The sequence below is a fragment of the Alosa sapidissima genome, chromosome 21 (genome assembly GCF_018492685.1).
Source record: "Alosa sapidissima isolate fAloSap1 chromosome 21, fAloSap1.pri, whole genome shotgun sequence".
NCBI lineage: Eukaryota > Metazoa > Chordata > Actinopteri > Clupeiformes > Clupeidae > Alosa > Alosa sapidissima.
The window spans coordinates 31,117,910-31,141,347 of record NC_055977.1 but is presented as its reverse complement, the minus strand read 5'-3'; the positions used below and the strand labels follow the sequence as shown (position 1 = coordinate 31,141,347).

At 39.1% G+C, this 23,438-nt stretch overlaps 1 protein-coding gene across 1 annotated transcript in view; it reads left to right on the top strand.

Annotated features, from left to right (window-relative positions):
* The window catches only part of ammecr1 (AMMECR nuclear protein 1), an 85,544-nt gene that overhangs the window by 43,163 nt on the left and 18,943 nt on the right, over nt 1–23,438 (top strand). Inside the window, exon 4 of the mRNA XM_042076140.1 lies at nt 7,529–7,643. Coding sequence (XP_041932074.1) covers nt 7,529–7,643 — 115 coding nt within the window. The remainder of the gene's footprint in view (nt 1–7,528; nt 7,644–23,438) is intronic.

Here is a 23,438-nt window from a genome sequence, read left to right as displayed (position 1 = left end):
AAGCAAGAGGCTGTGAAGGAGAGTCCAATTATTTGGTGAGATCACATCCGCATCCTCTTCTGTTCTTATTCTTCTGTGCTGTGACCCTTGGCGCTGGGCATGTGATGTCTTTTGCCTCATCAGCACAGAAAGGCCTGATTTTTTTCATGCAGATAGGTCTGCCTGTCAATGTTCAGTCCAACAGTCAACAGGGGGCAGAGCCGCTGAATTGCACAGTAACTGAAATTCCACAGGTTCTGCATCACAGTGACTTTTTGCAAGCACCACACCTGGTCTCTTGGCATCAATGCTGTAAGCAAATAACAGGACATTTTAAAAATGTCCTATTTCTCATAAAACACCATCATCAACCAATTTTTTATATGAACACAATGTGAAAGTTTCAATATAAATACCTGAAGTGCTGATAACTCTTGATCTTTGGAAGCCTTCTGAAGTAGGGACTCAGATGCTTCTGCCAGTCGAAGTTCTTGACAAACACTCTGCCATCTGCCGTTCCAAAAAGCTGTGGGATTGAGATGACTCAGGAGAGCAGATTTCCACTAGGCCTACCTGATGACGGCAATAGCCGCAATGTCAAAAAAAGAACAGAAGAAGAAAAAAGTTTCATTGAAGCAGAACAGAGAGCAGCACTGAAGTCATTAATGTTCAGGTAGACTAGTTGCTAAACCATTAGCGTCACATTCAATTCAGGCAATGCTAACAGGCCCCTTTGCACCTTACTCTGGATGTATTCATACAAACTATCCTCCAGTAGGCTAGGTGCTAAATCATTAGCATCAGTCCATTCAAGCAATTCAAGCATTATTCAAATTAATAGCAGATGCTCACATTACTAGCCAAAAACCTCCCATTACAGCTTAGTTTCGATGTGCATCACTTTAAACGACAGTACTGAGCTAGCTAATGACAATGTAGCATTAGCTAGCTAGCAAGCAATGTAGCAGGGATTGCAATGCAACAGAGACTACTTGCGCTATGAGAAACTGAAAAGTATTCCTGCAGACTTCATTGCCTCCGATGAAATAGTGGTCTGGGGGGACTTTCTTTTCGTCTGCGGCTTTTTGGTGGATGTAGTCATCTCCAAAGAAACTACTGTACGTCTGTTTGCCTCAAGATGGCCAATGATTTGCATGTCCTGCCACTCTTTCGGCAACTATAGAATCACTCCGTATTTTGTACATAAGCTCTGGAGAAAGGTTGTCGCTACACGAATGTCTGCCAAGGAGAGGGCTCCAGGGTCACTGTATATTAAGTAGCCATGTGTATCGCTTGTAGCCATGAGGTTACTTCTAGCATACAGCTGATTGGCCGACAGAACGAAAGAGCACTAATGATCACGCCCAATTCAAACGCTGGTTTACTTCCTGAAACTTAACCATATTCAAAGACAAAATATACACTTTTAAAGCAACCAATGCTGTTATCTGAAACATGGAATTGCTTCTTTAGGACTTCAACTTGCACATTCTGCAAAAAAAATGAAAATAACTAATTTTGAAAAAAAAAAAAACTTCAACGTCGTTTTTCGCGACTTGCGTCTCTGCGACTTGCGCCTGGAATTCCCATGCCTGGTCACATATGTCACACCATGGCTTATACGTTCCCTTCGTTTCATTCACTGTCAATGGTTCGCGCTTGTGTATGGTTGTCACTTTTGTGGAAAAAAAACCTGTTCGATTTTTGAAACATAAGTGTTCATTGAATAGATTGTAAAATCGATTTTACATGTTTAAAGACATTTCCATTTTTTTACTTCAAATATAGGACAATCCACGGACATCTAAGTAAGGGATAATGTATAGAATGCCGGTCATTATTGGGAAAATAAGTCCCGACAGGTTGAACCAGACCCCGACGCACAGCGGAGGGGCCTTGTTCCACCCTGAAGGGACTTATTATTAATTATGATATTTGAAATGAAAACGGTAATTGTTATCGTCAACATTTTTATCCCGGTTTACCATTATACCGGTAAGATTTTGTTAAAAAGTGTTTAAATAAAATAATAAATCTCCTGGTCCTTATTTCAAATAGGTAAAAAAAAATCAATAATTATTGATATTGACTGATATGAAACGCTTTTATTGTGATCCAGTTTTAAGTCATATTGCCCAGCCCTATGCTATACAGCTGGGGAAGGGTGTCGCAAACCCCTCGCGCAAACAGGTAGCCAACCAGACATTTTAACCCTCTATACCCCAACAGAATTCTACAGCAATGCTCCAGATTCCTGGGAATTCCCAGAGAAAAGGGCAGTTTGAGAAACATTTCAAATAACCAAGAAAAAAAGCTAATAAATAGTGTCAATTGTAAGTTTCTTTCAGTTTAAAGATTAGAAATGGCAATTTCAAATGATATATGATCCATTAAGAATTACATATCCATGTTTTCCATAGACGGCCATAGGCGTAGTCACTTACATTCTCAAAGTCTTTCACTAAAAAAAGTTATAAATATGGTTCACATGGGTCTATATTAGAAGCTGGGAAACAAGACAGTCCCATACATTGACTTATTTGTGGTGGCCCACCACAATATCAACATTGACCACCACACAATTATTTTCCAGGTTGTACTAAATTGTGCTAAAATCTGGTTAGCATCATAACCACGCTGTGCTAATTTGTTAAAAACTGTTGCATTCAAGTTCATTCTGCAAACCAACCACCACAAATGGAATTCAATTCTCTGGGAAATACTGCAAGATACTATACGAGTACTGATTTCATTGAAATAGACAGGCATATCTTGCACTTATTTAGTTTTTAGCTAGACTACTTACAACTCAAGAATGATGAGGATTTAACTAACGTTAAAGGAGAAGCATAGAACATGAAACCATGGCTCATTTGACTAAGCATGCCACCAAGAACAGGGACTGTTAAACCTGACATGGATTTTTTTTTTACATGCACATCATGTTTATATAATTTATCTGAACTTGATCAATTGATGATAATGAACCTGTTGCACTCGTTCACTAACCTTCAACCTATCTTTGGCTAACATTACGAGTCTCAGACTAACGTTACCTCAGTGAAGGTAGCAAATTAGCAGGCTATTTTTTTGTAATCACAAATGAGATGACGAGACATTAGCCTACTTGTATAAGATACATTTTCCTGATATCCATAAACAGAAAACACGACTGTGGTTCCCACTTTGGTTATTAGTCAACATAAAGTCATTGAGAGAGAACAGGTACATAAGTAGTAGTTTGCAATAACTATCTGTAAGTGGGATATTGATAATGTTAGCTTTACATGCCAGAAAGGAGTAATGTTAACATTAAGTATATAAGTAAGTATATACTCTTTTGATCCTGTGAGGGAAATTTGGTCTCTGCATTTATCCCAATTAGTGAAACACACTCGGCACACAGTGAACACACAGTGATGTGAAGCACACACTAATCCCGGCGCAGTGAGCTGCCTACAACAACAGCGGCGCTCGGGGAGCAGTGAGGGGTTAGGTGCCTTGCTCAAGGGCACTCAGCCATGCCTACTGGTCGGGGTTCGAACCAGCAACCCTCCGGTTACAAGTCCGAAGCGTTAACCAGTAGGCCACGGCTGCCCCTATTTGCCCCATTATGTGTTATATCTGCAAATTTATCATAAACTTTATGGTTAATTAGGCTATGACCCATCACTGAATTATGTCTATATTTTGCTGGTGCTAGCTAAACTCAAACTGACTTTCACAGTGACAGCCATACGAAGATGCCAGAGAGAGGCAGCTAAGTTAGGCATGACAAACGTGAGAAACGTAATTTCGTAACGTAAATTATAGTGAGAAACGTAATTTCGATCTCTTTGTATGTCTGGAACATGTGAAGAAATTGACAATAAAGCTGACTTTGACTTTGACTTTGAAACGTTAAATATATTACACTTTCGTATTTTTACTTTTATATTTTTATTTTTGTCATTTTCTTACATCAATATGATCGCCACTGACATCAAAACATGGTGGATGCATATCAATACTATCTCATCTAATGAGAACAGACGCGGACGCTTGTTAGTAGAAGCCATAACTCCAGAGGCACCGCAACTCCTCAGCTGGTCAGTCAATAGTGTAGGCTAAACTCAAAAATACCAGAGAAATGTCAGTAGCGACTTAGCCATTTAAGTGTGTCAAAATAAAAGTCTAGAGGTCATGTGTCCACTAACACTATTATTTAATCTATGAAGGTTATACTGTAGCAGATGTCTCTAAGAATTGCGGCCGTGACAGGAGAATATAGAACGGCCGTTGACGGCCGCTATGGGGTATAGAGGTTTAAACAAAGGAGAACAACAGATCACAATGCAAACACGCTGTTTTCCCTTGATGGAAGTGAAACCGGAGTTTTCCCACATATGCACTTTTGCCAAAGTTTTCAGAAATAATAGTTTTCAGTGAAAGTAGTTATGCATCTTTTTATATGGGGTCTTCAAAGCCATCTGTCTAGCTTCTATCCACAGCGTTTTTGTTGCAAACAAAATCGATCTAACCGTGCTCAGGTGATGTGATAGACGAGGCACTGTTGCTTATCTGTCCATCAATGTAAGCCTGGGCTAAAGCGGGGCTAAGTTTGGCTGGCCCCCAGGCTACTAAAGTACTACACTTATTTTTTTGTAAGGGAGATTATTTGGTAGTAATGGTAAATGCTGTAGATGCACAAATCTACATAATGCTCTACATAACCGCTAGGTTTATTTATTTTGAAGTGACTAGGGCTAGTTTACAGCATGACCTTTGTTGTGCATATTAATAAATTGCACTTAACGCAAAATATTTTTTTATCTGGTTACTCGAATAATCGATCGATAGAATACTCGATTCCAAAATGAATCAATAGCTGCAGCCCTAGTCACTTTAACTACTTTTGAAAGTTCAGACACTCTGATTTTCTTAAAGAAGTTGAAATTAGAGAGGAAAATACTTCTATTACATTTCGTATATAAGATAATAAATCTGCTTCGCTTCAAGGTTGGACATGACCAGAGTTGAGTGTTACGCGTTAGAAAGTAACGTGTTACTGTAATCACATTACAATTGTCAGTAATGAGTAGTGTAACGTGTCACTGTTCTAAATTTAGTAATCACACTACAGTTACTAAAAATGTGTGAGCAAGGATTACTTTATTCTCCTATTTGAGATTCTCCTATTAGGAAATAGGAATTCTCCTCCTTGAGCCCTGGAGACGCATGTTGTCGTGTGCTTTACCCTGTCATGAGCAGGGTGCGTGGAATCAGGCCGCCTCCTACTGCAGCTGCCTCTGAGACAGTCTTCTTGGCTTTAAATGATACCTTTTTGCTTTCCTATGTACAATCAGGCCGTTTATAAGAGATGAAACTAAAAGACTAAATATTTCCTGTATTAAAAAAATCTGCTGTTCAAAATGTCGCGGTAGTGAGGTTAAACTGCGTTGCCGATATTAGTGTGTGTGTGCACTCGCGTATCTTCTGGGAAGGCGACAAGAACATCTGCAAAAACACAAAACCCATCGGAGTATTTGTTAGCTTAATACTGAGCGGGAGAGCAAGAAACAGTGCACAACTAACTAATGCCTAGTCTGAAGTCATTCACATCACAAATTGCCTCCAAAAAGATTTCAGGGTATTATACAAGCTAGGACTGCCACTGTTTTCAATGTGAACATGAGCATCTTAATGACAGTGCGCAACTCGCGAGCACACTTCAATTAAATTTTTTTGTTGTGTGCGTGTCACCATTCAACATTGCGAGGGAGGGTGCGCAAGCAGGGCAGCAGCGCTTCCATAAAGCAATTCGAATTTGCACAATTTTTAAAAGCAGCACTGGGGTGGCGTGTTTGTGAACTTGAAGGCAGCTTTCAGTAAGACGAAGCAATGATTAGCTATCTGTAAGAAATATCTGGTAGGCCTACAGCGCAACCTGGGTTGTAGAGTGTAGTAGACTAGATTATGCTACCTAATGTTTCATACAACGTCATAAATTAGATAGTAAATAAAAGGGGGCATATCAATAACAGCATCTATAGGAACATTTCAGCGCAGTAATGCAAAAGTAATGTAATGCGTTACTTTCCATAGAGAGTAAAGAAGTAATGTAAGGGATTACATTTTTTTTACAGTAGCAAGTAATGTGTAATACATTACTTTTTTTGAGTAACGACCCCAACACTGGACATGACATACGTCACGACCAAATGTTAGTGATTGGTTATGGCAGGTCCCGAGTGCCTCTGGGCAGGTGCAATTGGCATTGTCTATAACCTGGCAGTGCCATGGCAAGCCGTTTTAACATTAAAGCCACCTGCACTTAGCCTGACGTAGTCATACTCAGTTCTAGTCAGAATACGAGTCTGATACTGCTCCATTGGGACGTAATTATGGGGCGTGTTTCAACTGATACAGGGGGGGAATGCCTCTGCACTCAATTGGATAGACCTAACCAATCAAAGCAACAAAATAGCTTACCGTGAGGTGTAGGAAGAAAACACACAAACCATCCTTCTCCTATATCCCCTCCGTTTTTAAAAATAATTCTGTTGAACAGTGATATGCTACAAACATGTTAAACAGCTGGGAAAGGCTGTCGCAAATCCCTCGAACAGGTGGTCAATCAGAGATTTCAAACGAACGAGGGAACATGTCGCAATGCAACAGCGCTGTTTTCCCTTGATGAAAGTGAAACCACGAGTTTTCCCACATCTCAACTTTGGCCAAAGTTTTCAGTGATACAACCTCATTAAATAATATGAATTTTCCATATGGGGTCTTAAAAGCCATGTATCCTTCTAGCCACAGCATTTTTGTTTCAAACATAAGCCTAATCTAAGCGTGCTCAGATGACGTGATAGACCAGGTGCTGTTGCTCACCTGTCCATCATCGTAAAGCCTGATTTGATTGGCCCGCCCGATATAGGGCAAGCATACTTCCACCACAATGAAGCAATGCCAGACCGAACTTCCCGACTTCAAATGTTGTGGGCGGGACTAAGTTCGGAATGACACCCAGGCTGACCTGCACTGGATGAATTTTAAAGCAGAGGAACGATTGATTAGGCTACTTGCCATTGTGTGCATCCATGATAAGCCATTAAACGTAAGCCATTTAAAAAAAAAAAAAAAAAAAAGTCCTCACTACAATAATTCCCTATTAAATAATTGAACAATTTAAACTATCCAACTATTAACCTGTTCAGCCTTTCCAACTGTCAGTTGTCATCAACTATGACTTGCATTTTCATGCACTGGTAATTCCTCGGAATTACATTTTCTAGTTAATATTCTTTTCCATTTAACAGTCATGTCAAGTCAGGTTTACATCTCACTACTAGTTGTACACTGTTATTATTGTGTATGTGACGGATCATTATTCTAATAAGTGAAAGGTGTATGGAACAAAATCTGAACCAAGTTTCTATGTTTACAAGGTAATGGTGCAGATGTGCACCATTGGCTATGACAATCTGGAGGAAATTGTCATTGTCAAAAAGAAAAGAAAATCTAAAGGAAGCTTTATTGTTGTAAGTTGTTTTGTTGTTGCTTTCAGTGCCCTTAAAGACAGCCGCTTTCCCCCCATGACGAGGGATGAGCTGCCACGTCTCTTCTGCTCAGTATCTCTGCTCACCAACTTTGAAGATGTTGGCGATTATCTTGACTGGGAGGTAAGATGATATCTTCAAAAAAAGCAACAAAATCTATTTTAATGTTATTGCACACACTGATTGACACTGAACAATGCTCTTCAATCATATACAGTGCAACCGGAAAGTTTTCAGACCCTTTCAAGTTTTCCACATTTCTTTATGTTTCAGACTCATCTTAATGATTAAATTAATACTCAGTAATATCAATACTTCACAAAAAAGCAGGTGTTTGGAGTGTTTTGAAAATGTATAAAAACTTTACATTACAGTATTAGGAGAGGCACGCATGTAAGGTCTACAGAATTGTCCCTAGACCGTAGATTGTGTCAAGACAGCGGCTCTTTCTGCCGCATTGAAAGAGCATCGTTTAACTCTCTGTAAAGCGCCTTGAGACATGGGTGGATGACAAATAAGCCTGAAAAAAGGAATTTAAAAAAACTTCAAATATCATCCCTAAAAAGTGTTTATATGTGTTGCTGTATCTCTAAACTTGACTAATATACTTTTTTTTAAAAAAAAAAAAAAGTGAAATATATATTTATATGTCAATTTGTCATGTTAGTGCCTAAAATTGTCATATGGTGTGACGTGAAAATAATTTGAAATAAAATGAAAATTAGATACTTTTTTCTACTTTAATTTATGTCACTGTACATTTTAATCATGTTTGCTTTGATTTGCAACATTTCCTTGTGAATATTTAGAAGAAAAACCTAAAATTTAACAAGTGTAACCAGATATTTTAGCTTAATTCTGATATTTCTTGTAAGAACTCACTCAAAATTCTTGAGGTTCTTGCAGATACCATTTCCTTTGTGTGCTATTGATGTTTTAATGATTTTTCAATTATAAAGTCTTTTTTGTGACATTATTTAATGTCACACCAAATGACATGGTGTCACGCCATATGATGAACTGCACCACTCCACCATGTGTCAGAGCAAAACAGGGTTTTTAATGACAATAAAATCATTAACAATGAATTTTGAAGTCACTCTATGAATGGTGTATGCGTGTAACCGCAAAATAGATGAAAGTTTAGTATTTATTTTTTAAACTTACATGGCATGGTAACATAAAAGAAAAAAGTATGAGAAATATGAATTGTACAGATACATTTTTTTCCCAATTATCACAGATTTAACAAAAAAACATATAATATCTGAATTTAAAACATGTTTTTACAAGAACTTTTATGTAAAAATGCAATTTGGTCATACGGTGTGACAAATGTCATATAGTGTGACTTGAAAAAAGCTGTCACACCATATGATGCAGCGTCTCACTATATGACATTTTGACAGTTAAGCTAATTTTCTAGACAGTTAAATACAGCTAACTATTATTTAGCATGCAACTGACCACATGGCAGCAGTGCTTTTTAAGAATTCATGAAGAATATTTGTGGAAAATAGCTACTTTTTAGGCAAATGATGTCACACCATAAGACACTAAAATTTGGCCACGATTGATGATGTCCAATTCAAAGCTTTTTATATAAAAATCTAAAAAGCTGAACTCACCTCTTGACCATGCCAATTACTCCTGACATTCTATTGTTACTTCCTGATTAAGCAGGGTCCTCTTCACAATAATAATGTCCAAATGAATGCCCAGTCAAAATATACAATATAGTGTCACTCACGCCATATGACAACCATTTTATGGACAAAATATATTTGATTATAACTTAGTTGGACAGCATGCATAAACATCAAAACTTTCTGTGGTTGTAAAAAACATCCAATTATTTTATATGCATGGTTAAACTTTAAAGTAATTATACCTTTTATGGATATACACTCTTTTTAGGAAGTTCGCACACATGGTGGACAGTCACACCATATGACATTTTTTATGTTTGGATGATTATTTTAAGTCAAAAGTGAAATACAAATCCAATAAATTTAATATGACAGAACTTGAACCTACCAGACCTACAACATTTCCATATCAATTCTTAACAATTGCCATTTTTTATAAGTGTGTGACACATGGACAGTCTGAATTCTGCTATTTGTCATCTACCCACATGTGTAATGTTTTGGCGCTCTATAAGGGAAATTAAATTGAAATTGAAATAATTCTCAAATGGTAATTCTGTAAGGGTTCTTCCATGTCCACAAAGGAACTCTGGATCTCATTCATAGTAACCTCATAGTGATAGTTACCTGTCTAACCAAGGCCCTTCGTCCTGGATTACTCAGTTTGGCTGAGCGGCCAGTAAGGATGTAAAGAGGTGCTCAACTCACGATTCGATATGATTCACAATGTTAAGGTCACAATGCGATTTTCTCACATTTTTTTAGTTGATTAAGCTTTAATCAGTTTTATTATATATTTATTATAATATCTATATTATTATTCTTATTATTATTATTATGTCAGCAGCACTGGTTGAAGCCTGGAAATATTGTAAACAAAGTAGCCTAATGGGTTAGCCTACCTTATCATAGTCTACTGTTTGGACTGTTCTGTTTCCCCCATGTGTGTTTAAGTTTCAAAACAAACAAAACAGGCCCTTTGAGTCTGGGAAAATACCTTTCCATTTACATCGGGATTAACACGATAAGACTTGACCAGTCAACTTGAATGCAACAGTTTGGAAAAAAAAAAAATCAGCAGTGTGCTAATAATGCTAAGTGGATTTAATAGCAACTTAACACCAACAGTCCTTGCTTTCACATTCATTGTGAATGTTTGGATGCGAGAGAGAGACAGACAAAGTAGTTGCATCGCGATTCATTTTCTTCCCTCAACTGGTCGTAATTTTCACACGATAGCTCAAGACCTGTCGCTAAGCGCCACCCTTAGAACGCAGATGAAATGACAGTCCAGCCTCAACAGACTCGGACATCAGCTCGAACAACTCCATAGGAAACAACAGGGAGGAAGCATAACATTACAAATTAAAGGTGACCTGCCACACAAAACCGTTTTTACTTGTATTTTTAACATGTTAGGTCCATGTGTTTGTGCTATGTCGTGAATGTGAAAATGAACAGCTAACTCCTCTGTCAGCTCTAGCCACTGAAAAGAAATAAGCGGAGAAATTAGGCCTATTGCAAAAGCTCTTCAGATTGACGTGGAATTGATGAGCTCATTACTATTCATGAGCTCGCCCAGTTGAGACCGTGCCCACAAAATTCGTTTAGCTCTGTGACAGTTTTCGTAGGCCCATGCAAGAATGGCTGAATGTCAACGGATTTGTGTGCTATGCACAAATAGAACTTCAACAATGCATTTTGCCCAAGAACCCAGATCAAATGGCTTCAGTTTATTTTTTGGAACAATGCCACAGGTTTTGCAAAAAGGTTGCTGTTGAAGCCTGGAGCAGGCTACCATCGCTCTCTATGACCAGTGCCTGTAAGTAAAACGTAATTGTCAACTCAAGGAAGTGCTATGTTATACAGGTTTAATGAACTCGCTAGCCTAGCAGGTTTTATTTATGCACATTTGGACAATGCTAGCCAAGCTAAGTTCATGCCATGAAGCTAAAATTAGTTGATAACGGCTGTCATGTTATGGACGAAACCTACTAGCTGTTAGCCTATCAGAGTCAAGCAGCTTAGCTCGTTGAATATTAATGAGAACTGGCGCAAATCGAGCAGAGTCTTCATGCAGGCTTTCAATACCACACTAGAATGGCTTGAAACAAGGTAACCAAGGCATGTTTTCCACAAAAAATGTTAGAGTCCATGGTAGAACTTCAGACATTACCACAAAGTAATAAAATACGTGTGGCAGGGCATCTTTAATGGTTAATTATGGAGTTTATGTCTTCAAAAAACCCCGACGGATAACCATGGTCAAACGTTGTGCATGAGGGACATGTAATACCGATAGCCGGTACCCCCGAGTGGCTAGTAAACGGGGTATATTTCATCAACAGTAGCCTACAGGACGTAGGCCGTTTGCAACAGCTCAACGTAATGTAGGCTACTAAGCCAACAACGTGGGCACAGTAACCAGGTTCCCTGTTAAATCTCAAGATGAAAATGCTCATTAGCCAACTACTATAGTCTTACTACATCGAATGTTAATGTAACCTAACATATCTCGGTCTCAATCTTCAACTAGCTAGCTAACTAGCATTAACGTTAACGTCAGTGGTTTTTGCACGGTGATCTGGCTACTCACCTCCACTTTAAGATTGTCACCTTGTATATATTTCAAAGTTTTGAATATACCCCTCCATAGCATAATTAAGTCCCCTTTGATTGCTTCTGGAGGAAATTAAATCTTTTTTTAACCAAAACGTCCTCAAAGCCTGCTTTGATATACTGTCAGCTGTCATTCTCCATAATGTATTTCTAATCAAGCCTGGTATGTTTGTCCGAGTTTCACATGGGGGGGCGGGGCTTAGCGACAGGTTAATTTGAGCTCGATTTTCACACAGCTCAATTGCAAGCATCATAACAAGGTGTCTGAATACTTATGTAAATGGAATATTTCAGCCTTTTATTTTTTATAAATTTACAAAACGCTCCAAACACCTGCTTTTTGTGGAGTATTGGAGTGTTGTGCGTAGACTGATGAAAACAATTAAGTGAATCCATTTTAAGAGTCTGAAAGATGACAAAATGTGGAAAACTTAAAAGGGTCTGAAAACTTCACGGTTGCACTGTATATATGTTTTCTTTGATGTCAATTTGTTATCTCAGATTCATTAGAGTCTCATCACATTATAAAACGTTTGTATTCGCAGAGTGGGTGTGGTTACTTAATTATTATCCAAAGCATCTTACATCAAACTAACAATATAATGATACACTGACATTGGAAGAGTATAAGATTATGGACAAAATAGGGCTAATAAAATCACTATCACTAGGGCTAATAAAATCACCCCAAAGTATGGGGTGACTGTACTAATTAGCCTAGATGATGGTTGAAAAGGTGCATTTTGAAAGGTTTCTTGAAAAAGCCAAAAAGAAAACAGCCAGACTATAAATAAAAAGACTACTACTTACCCTATCAACAAGGCAACAATGACACAAGTGGTTTAACTACCAACAACCAATGAAAAATATTTTGTTTTTAACCCTTTAGCCGCCAGGGTTTTAAAAAAAATAAATTGGAATTTTACATCAAAATTTCAAAAGGCCATGGCTTGCAAGTGGTCAGAGATAAAGTCCTACTGTAAATGTGAAAATCATTGAGTATGAACAGAAGTTTATGAAGGGGGTAAATTTACTCATCTAATTGGCATATTAGATAGATAGATACTTTATTGATCCCCAAGGGGAAATTCAAGAATATTCAAGATATTATGACGTCACTGGATGGTAACCACCGTGAATTATGCACATTTCAGTAAATACTAGATGTTGAACATATTTGAGCAGTTTTACTTTCTTTTTTTGTCATTTCACCGACATAACAAATGAACAGGAAAACAGTCACATGTAAACCAACAATAGTAAACTATTACTGTAATCACAAACCCTATGCTACGTAAGGGATAATGTATAGAACGCTGGTCATTATTGGGAAAATAAGTCCCGACAGGGCCCTAAAGGGACTTATTTTCCCATAATGACAGGGAAATAATGACTGTTGATGGGAATTAAGACTATGGGAATAATGACTTCCCATAATGGCTATTAACAGTGTTTACTTATTTTTGTTATGTTATAGCCTTATTCCAAAATGGATTACATTTATGTTTTATTATTACTATTTATTATTATTCTATCATTATTTTTACAATTTAATCCCATGCATATCGCTTTGCCATTGTTTTCAACTTCCATCTCTACAAAATCCCCTAAAATCCAACAAAAATCACAGCTTCTATTGTAGGGGTTAGGTCTTTCAGAGACTGTCGGACGAGTCCAGGAAGTGACATCAAACACATAAAAAAGCATCATATGGAGAATGGAGAATTTTATGGAGAATAGAGAAAGCTAGAGAATAGGGAAAGCTAGTTTTCTTTTACAGGTTATGGAAAAATAGTCTCATTAGGTAGAACCTTTTTATTATTCGTAATTCACAATTATTTATTAAATAATTGATTGCACCTGACTGTCCATGTGGTCTGCCAGAGTCAGCTGGGAGGAGCTCGAAAAGACGACTCTGGACACACCAGCTGACTTGACTCACGACAGATATTGCGGATTTTGTTTGCATTGGCTATGGTTTAAAGGTGACGGAGAATCATAAACTGTTTTGCCTTTATTCAACCTTTGTTGAATTACGGTAGTATACCCGCATTCAAGAACATTCGAAAAGAGCTAGACATTCTGAAACTCTGGTTCATAGAAATTCCTCGTTTAGAAATGTTTGCCAGAAATTGGGCCAATCTGTACAACGGGTACATATTACGTAAAATATATCTCACTGCCCACCCCCCACACTTTCATTCAATTTCCTCTTTTGCACACAAGCGCCCTCCCACCCCCATATACGGCAAAGAGATTGCAGCAGTATTTGCGAAGTTCCAAGGTGTGCCCTTTCAGGCTTTTCTTGCCCTTTCTTTTCATTACTGAAAGAAATGCCCGAGATTATGTTTATTTTTAATTGGATTTCCACTACATTAAGATAGGCCATACTGAAACTTTGGTCATGCTTTAGCTGAATCAGTTCTTGGCCAAGTTGTTGCCATGCTCACATTAAGACGATGACACGTCGGCATCTGCGCCTTTAGTTTGTGAATATCTTCCGCCTGGTGCGAAAACATGAAAGTAGCCTACCTTGGGAATGGAAAACATTTATAATGTTTGTATTCCGACTTTTGTCCGAAGACTCTGCATACACGTTTCAACTTTTAATACAATACATATAGGCTAAGCATCAGCCTTTGTGTGAGCTGCCTTTGTCTGTTTTAATGCTCATATTATTACAAATAGGCCTAGTTGAAACGGTTCTATTTTCGTTCTGCTCGAACGGTAGGCTACCTTCAGCCAAAGACCCAAACAGTATCCAAGCATATGCATTAGCCTAGAGCATAAGGCGGAATCTGTGAATGGGCCATAGCTGTAAGAAGTTGGTTTGTCCGTGTTCTGAAGTCAGCAAAGTTACATTCTTTTGAGTGGCAGCCAATCAGCGTCAAGTGCTTGATTTTCGTAATAGGGTTGCTAGTTAAGCCCGAAAGGATGCCAAATAAGCAAACCAAGCATTGGAAATCCCCCACCCTAACATAGCTTTCTGGGAGAGGTTTTTAGGAAGCTTCTAAGGCATTACAGACTTAACCAAAATCTTGTTGTCTATATGTCACGTCACAGAACAAGGATAAATACCCAGTTCAATCATTCTGTGTCACCTTTAAATTTCCTTCCTATTCATTAAAATGAACATGATGACTGACAAAATAAATTACTATGTTGTTTAGTAAACCATTGTATTTATACATTTAACACGTAATCATTATATCACATCAATTAAGTGTTTTCAGTTGGCTACTATGTGTGACATTGGTTTACACTACAGCAACAAATCAACAAGTAGGCTGTCAACAAGTTTTAAGTATCACTGTTGCAGGAATCACATACATGGCGGCACCTGAAACAAAATTATCTGGTCTGATGACACAAAGATCGAACTCTTTGGCTTGAATGCCAAGCGTTATGTTTGGAGCACACTAGGGCTTTGACTCCGAACTTCGTTATTCGAATATAATTCGATTATTTTAAAAATTAAAGATATTCGAACAAATTTTAGGAATCTCTTAATATTCGAACCTGTAGCCTATGGAGATAATTTCTATAAATGTATTTGGTTGTAAACGTTGTTTTCAATTCAGATTCCAAGGCTATTTTAGCAAGGCTATTACTGGTAGCTAACGTCTCTTCTAATTTCAACCTCTCATTGTTTTTTTTATAACAGAAACTCAACACGGTTAACAGGTGCAACACTACTCGCCATTTCTGCATCTTGAAATGAAACGATAGGCCTACTGGCGGAATAATTTGAGCAGTTCTAGAATATGACCATGGGCCAGACTACTTTACGACCATACAGGCGTCTTTTAGCGCGGATTGCAATCCTTATTGAAGCCGCCAGGGTTATGCGATAAGTATATTGAGGAATGCGATCGTCGAGGTGCCCTGCCCCAACATTGCATGACACATTAAACTCAACGAGAATCGCCACCATCATCCAAAAGTTAATGTCAATAGACCAAACATAGTTGGAAAGCCTACAGAAACTATAGATAATTAATGTGACAATCACATTATTAAAAGTAGACTTGAAGCAATGATTTACTGAGGAACTAGTTTTTGTGGAGGATGCTTCAGGTAGTTTGCTGCCCCACCTGCCCATATGGACCGCACGCTCCTGATTAGAACTTAGCAGTCAATTTGAATGCAACAGTTTTGAACAAATTCGTGCAGCGTGCTAATGATGCTAACCGGATTTAGTAGCAATTTAGCCAATCGTCTTACACGATTAATGTTTGGATTACATGTGCATGCTGAGGAGGGATGCGCCTGTTGAGAGGGAGAGAGAAAGAGTGCACAGGGCAAGGAGAGTCTGTGTTGAGGTAGGCCTACTTCTATCGCCCACTCTGGTAGAGTTTGACATACTACAATGCAAGATAAATTTGGCCTATTTATTTATGGACAACGTAAGGCAGGAGGTGTGTGTTGCTTTTAATTATGAATGTTCTATCGAACATATTTTTTATTGATATCGATTACATGTCTATTGCGATACATATCGCTATCGTTTTATCGCCAGGCCCTATGCTCAATAATAACAATTTTAACAAACGCATAAATACTCAGCCTTTCGTGCACATAGTCTATTGACATTGACTGCCCTGACATTGACTGCCCACACTGCCCTCTGGTAGGGCTGCACAATTAATCGAATTTTGATCACGATTACGATTTTGGCTTCCCACGATCAAATTTGCGTGATCGAGCGATATTAAAAATGCGTGCTCTACCCATAGAACCAACCTGGCAACCCATAGAGTGCTCCGCTACAAAACAAATCAAGCGCTCCTTAAACCTGTCTGACCATGTGCCTGCATGCAGCCTACCAATCTGCTCAGCCTGATGCACTGGTCAGTTTGGATGCACTGTGGACTAGTAGCATTATGTTAACTATTAGTATGCCAGTTAGACTATGCAAAAAACGACGATCAAAAATCAAATGTGTGGCACAGCAGAAGGCCGGAGCTTGTCCCTCGAAACGGATCATCCGTTGTTCGAAAATATTTCGGATTTCAGGCAAGTGAAGTTAACCAAAAACATAAGCAAAGCAGGGCTCTCAACTCATACCTACGTGAAACACATCACATGACGTAAACCACACATGCCTTTTTTAATCACGTTAACTTTTAGTCCTTGTTTGCTTTCTCATGGCTTCCTCCGGTATAGTCAATTAATAAGAGTTGAGCTAACACGGGATCTGTGAATTTTATTCATGTATTTTATAAGCTACATGTGCAGCCTACAATGCATAAGCGTTTCAAGACACAGCCTACTTAAAACGAGTGAACAATAATGAAAATGTAGCCTACACGTCAGTGTTTTACATATCAACGAATGACTAAACCATGTCCAAACTGCGGCCCGCCACGCACTTTAATCCGGTCCAGTTTATCATAGGCCGCTCGCTATTTTTTTCCAGCGATAGACGACGTTGTGGTTATCTTGACGCTACCCTACTGCAAACTGCTTTACACTCTTCTTAGAGAACGTTTACAATGTCAATGTCAGAACAGCTTGTTACATCGAGATCTTATCTCCATTGCAGCAGATCTAACTACGGTATGTTACTCCATTTAATTGGGAACGCATTTGAGCATGCACAAGAGGGAGAGAGCACGATGGCAACAGTAGTTTCCACTACTGACCATTTATAAACTGTGAGAGGGCACAGCCATTATAGCACAGTACCAGCCATAGGCTATATTTGAGTGGAGCTGGCAAAGAATCTTAAAGTGACAGTGCACCATTTATAAATTAATTAAACAGCATCAAATTAACAGTATTTCTTAAGAAATACATTTTCTACAACAAAATTACTTTCATTTAAATAATACAAAACATTATTATTATTATTTAGGGCTGTCATTCCGTATGACCTTTGACCCCGAGCCGTTCTAGTCAGTAAAAATTAGACTGTAAAATGAAGGAGAGGAGATTAAAAATGGCCTGATGGTGTTGATAAAAAAATAAAGTGTCGAAAATAAAGTCCTCTGCAATGTCTGCAGCAAGGAATTTGCATATCACCGGAGTTCATCAACTATAGTCGCACATCAATGCAAAGAAATAAGTGTCGACATTGAGGGGAGTGTTAATTAATTTTCATTGTGTCCCCTAGATTATATCTGTGGTCTGAAATGCCTTGTATGTGAAAAAAAACTTCTTCCCGAAGCACATTTGAATTTATTTCCTCAGCATATTAGGTCATATCATAGATTATTATGGCAACTATTTGAACAGTGAATATAATAATAAAAGAGTTTTTGAACTTTAATGTCACTAATGCTGATTAGTCAATGATTCATTTGAATTTAAATATTTAAAATACTTTCACAGCAAAAATTATATATGCGATTAATCTAGATTAATTAATCACGGAGTATGTAATTAATTCTTTTATTTTTTTAAATCGATTGACAGCCCTATTATTATTATTATTATTATTATTATTATTATTATTATTAATAATAATAATATTATAATTAAGTTCTAGCGGTCATTATTTCTTGGGAAAGGACCTCTGAAAAAAATAATGACCTCCACTGCGCGTCGGGGTCCGGTTCGCCCTGTCGGGACTTATTTTCCCAATAATGACCGGCATTCTATACATTATCCCTTAGGTATTATTTATTATTATTCGCAGTCAAGTCTATATTTGCAGTAATTTAGGGGAGTAAATGTAAGGGGAAGAATTTGGGTGAACCAGATAGCAAGTCCAATATGTTTAGGGAAAAAAATATTTTTGTCACTAAAATTAATTAATAATCGTGATAAATAATCGTGATCTCAATATTGATCAAAATAATCGTGATTATCATTTTGGCCATAATCGTGCAGCCCTACCCTCTGGTGGACAGAACATATAGATCTTAAGTTTGATACCAATATCGGTCTTACTGAAGACATTTAATGGTTAAAATATTATTAATACATATTCGAATATATTCGAATTTTAATATTAATAAACAAACAAACTTCGCTCATCACCTGGCCAATACCATCCCTACAGTGAAGCATGGTGGTGGCAGCATCATGCTATGGGGATGTTTTTCAGAAGTAGGAGCTGGTAGACTAGTCAGGATTGAGGGAAAGATGAATACAGCAATGTACAAGAGACATCCTGGACGAAAACCTGCTCCAGAGTGCTTTTGACCTCAGACTGGGGTGATGGTTCATCTTTCAACAAGACGACGACCCTAAGGGCTTCTACACACAGTTGTTTTCCGTCAACGCATGCCAGTGGGTGTTCCCGACGGTAGCTGTGCAAATGACTTGAAGTATAATTGTAATTTGATTGGCTGGTGCTGTCCTTCGATTGGCTTGATTTGATTGGCCGGTGCCGTCCGTCGGTGCAGCAACAGCTGAACTTCTCAAAGCGAGCGACGGGAGCAACACGATGCAACGGACCCACAATTCAGTTCGGCAACGGATGACGTAAGCTCATGTAAAGTGAACGGGATGCGTCTCCAGCACTGCAACGCACGCAACTGTCTGTTGCCGTAAGCACACAGCCAAGATATCGAAGGAGTGGCTTCAGGACAAGTCTGTGAATGTCCTAGAGTGGCCCAGCCAGAGCCCAGACTTGAATCCCATTGAACATATCTGGAGGGATCTGAAAATGGCTGCACCGACGCTCCCCATCCAACCTGATTGAGCTCAAGAGGTTCTGTAAAGAGGAATGGGCAAAACTGGCCCAAAGATAGGTGTGCCAAGCTTGTGGCCTTATATTCCAAAAGACTGGTTGTAATTTCTGCTAAAGGTGCCCCAACAAAGTATCGAGCTGTGAATACTTATGTATATATTACATTTTCATTCTTTATTTCTGATACATTTGTAAACATTTAAAAAAAAAAAAACTTTTTTTAATGTATTTTCATGTCGTCATTCTGGGGTATTGTGTGTAGAATTTTGGAAAAATTAATTGAATCCATGTTGGAATAAGGCTGTAACATAACGAAATGTGGAAAAAGTGAAGCGCTGTGAATACGTTACGTATGCACTGTATATTAAACATGGTTACTGACCCTGGAACGAATTTGATTACGAGTAAGGAAAACATGTTTGTGGAAGCCACTAGTTCAGAGAAAACTGAGAAAAAGCTGCAGATGTGTGTGTGTGTGGTTGGCAGAAAGTCTGAAGGGCCTGAAAATTCATCAAGGGAAAAAGAAGTGCTTGGTAGAGGGAACACAGGGTCCCCGCATTGATAGCTATTTCTTAAGAAGTGCATCAAGTCAGTCGGTTGAAGTTCAGCGACAGGAAGAAACCCACAGTTCGCAGGACATCAGCACCCCTGTTGTTGAGGAAAGTTCTAGCACTGAGGCAGAAAGAGAGGCCAGTCAGCCAAGGAGGGAGAAGATTAATGGTCATAGGCCTGGGGTTAGATGGCCAGGCGCAGCAGAATGTAGAATGTGGGAAGATGTTAATAGTGATTTGGTCAGCATCCTGGGTGATCTCAAGGGGACGGCTGAAAGCAAATTAGAGAAAATGGGAGACATTATTTATAGCTATGGTAAGGAAAGATTTGGGACTATTGAGATAAGGACAAAACGGCAACATGAGGTAGTCAAATCTAGGCGCCAGCAGGAGATGGATAAACTTATCAAGGAGTGGAGGCAGCTTAAGAAGCAGTGGAGAAAAGCTACAGATGATGAGAAGGAAGGTATTTACTGTCTACAGGCAGATGTGAGGGAGCGGTTGGCAGTGCTAAGAAGAGCTGAAGATATTAGGAAAAATAGTAAGAAGAAATCACGAGCTCGACTAGCATTCTATAAAGACTCATTTAAGTTTGTTAAGTCTTTTCGTAATGCAGAAGAGTGGTAGTCTTTTGGAACCTAAGCAGAAGCTTGAGGAGTATTTAGAGGGAGTGCAAAAAGATAGGGAGCGGTTCAGAGAGATGGTACTTCCTGCTGATATCCCACCTATTGGTGAATTAAGTGGCCAATGCGACGATAGTCCACCAAGGTGGAAAGAGGTGCAAGAAGTAATAAAACGTGCAAGGGCCTCTTCAGCCCCGGGACCTAATGGAGTGCCTTACCGGTTGTATAAGAGTGCACCAGATGTTTTAAGATTTCTATGGCAATAAATGAAGATAATTTGGAAAAAGCAGTATTCCCAAGGCTTGGCGGAGGGCTGGGGGAATATTTATTCCCAAAGAAAAGGATGCAGTGGAGATTAATCAATTTAGGCCAATTAGTCTACTGAATGTTGAAGGGAAGGTTTTCTTCAGTGTGGTGGCACGGAGACTGACAAATTACCTTGAAAGGAATAAATTAATTGATACCACGGTGCAAAAAGCTGGAATTCCTGGCTTCTCTGGGTGCTTAGAGCATACCAGCATGATTTGGCACCAAATTCAATTAGCAAAGCGTGAGGAGAGAGACCTGCACGTTGTGTTCTTGGATTTGGCTAATGCTTTTGGGTCTGTGTCGCATAGTCTGTTGTGGGAGGCCTTTGATTATTTCAGAATCTCAGGTAGCATTAAAAGCCTAGTAAAAGCATACTTTCTGGATATTCAATTATGTTTTACTACAGCTGATTACACCACAGGGTGGCAACAACTCGAGATGGGAATCATGGCGGGATGTACCATCTCCCCACTTGCTTTTACAATGGCAATGGAGGTCATCATTAGGGCCTCAAAATGGGTAGTGGGTGGGGAGAAGTTGCAGGGAGGGCAACGCCTCCACCCGATTAGGGCTTTCATGGACGACATGACAACCTTGACGTCAACCGTTCCATGCACCAACAGGTTGCTGGATAAGTTAAATAGCAATCTGCAATGGGCCAGAATGAAGGTGAAGCCAAGTAAGTCTAGGAGTCTAGATTGTTAAAGAGAAGGTAATAGATAAGAAGTTTGCTATAAATAAAGAGGTGATTCCCACAGTACTGGAGAAACCAGTGAAGAGTCTGGGAAGGTGGTATGATGCAAGCCTTAGTGATAAATCACAGGTTGAAGACTTGAGACAGGTCACTAGGCAAGGTATTGCAAAAATTGACAAGTCAGGGCTGCCAGGTAAGCTGAAGCTGTGGTGTTTGCAGTTTGGTTTATTGCCTCGGCTAATGTGGCCATTGACAGTTTATGAAGTTCCTCTGTCAAAGGTAGAGAGGTTGGAAAAAATTATCAACTCCTTTGTCAGAAAATGGCTCGGAGTCCCACGCTGCTTAAGCAGTGTAGCCTTGTATGGGAAGGGCATTGTGTAGAGTGGCCAATATCTAGTCTGACAGAGGAATTTAAGTGTGCTAAGGCTAGATTGGAAATGACTCTTACTCAGTCCAAGGACCCAGTGGTGAGGAAAGTTGCACCCACAGTTAATGCAGGGAGGAAGTGGAACCCAGAGCAGGCAGTTAAGCAAGCTCAATCAGCATTGAAGCATAGGGATATAATGGGCCATGTGCAGCATGGGCGGGGAGGGTCTAGGGGTGGGCATGAGTAAACCCTTGTGGAGTAAGGCTTCTGCAGGAGAAAAGAGGAAAATGGTAGTGGAGGAAATGCATAGACAGGAGGAGGCTGTAAGATGTACTAAGGCAGTGTCGCAGGCAAAACAAGGGCAGTGGGTGAACTGGGAAGGGGTGGAAAAAAGACGGATTAAATGGAAAGATCTATGGGGCATGGAAGCTGGTAAGATCAGATTTATGTTAGGTGCTATTTATGATGTGCTCCCATCTCCCAAGAATTTAAGTCAATGGTTTGGTGAGGATGATAAATGCATACTTTGCTCGTGTGTGGACAGTCTCCACCATATCCTATCAGGGTGCAAGGTAAGTCTCACCCAGGGGCGGGATACGTGGCGTCATAACCAGGTATTGAAATGTGTGGCAGCGGCAATAGAGGATAAAAGGAGAGAAGTCAATTCATTAGCAGCTAGTAAAGGGGTAAGGCAAATTAACTTTGTACTTCAGGGGAATAAACCTTGTGTGCTATTCTCACATTTACTAATTTTTCCTAAACTGCAGGTACTTTTCCCACCTGTTGAACCTCTCAAATAGTTCAACCATTTTCCTCCAGGGGCCACTTCAGCCAATTCGGCCATACTGCTTAGACCGTTAATCGCTGCTTGCGGCTATATTTGTTGTTGTTGATATGTGCGCTAGAATGTAGCCAATTTTATTCTACAAGACCGTGTGCAGCACTGCTCTAAATTATGAAAGGCTTGTTAAATAAAAAAAAAAAAACAATCAAGTTTAAATTCTCAATGTTTTTAATTCCTGCATACTCTCCTTTCTCTCAGCATTTGACACTGTTGATCACAATATTTTACTACACAGACTAGAACACTGGGTTGGATTTACAGGCATAGTTATCAGCTGGCTAAAATCATATCTACAAGAAAGGAGCTTCTTTGTTGCAATCGGAAACTGTACCTCAACACCAACGCCCCAGGGGTCGATCTTGGGGCCACTATTATTCAACCTCTATATGCTCCCACTTGGACAAATCATCCAAACTAATTATGACCGCCGCGCAGCGAAGCGGCGGTCATATAGGTTTAGTCAGATTTTTTTTTTTTCTTTTTCTTTTTTTTTTTTTTTTCTTTTTCGCATGCCCAAATTTCCGTCAATGATTCCCGGGACACTGAAAGACCGGGGTACACGAAACTTGGTGGACATGTAACCCCACATGGATAGCATGGAACCATCGGGCAGACACAGTTTT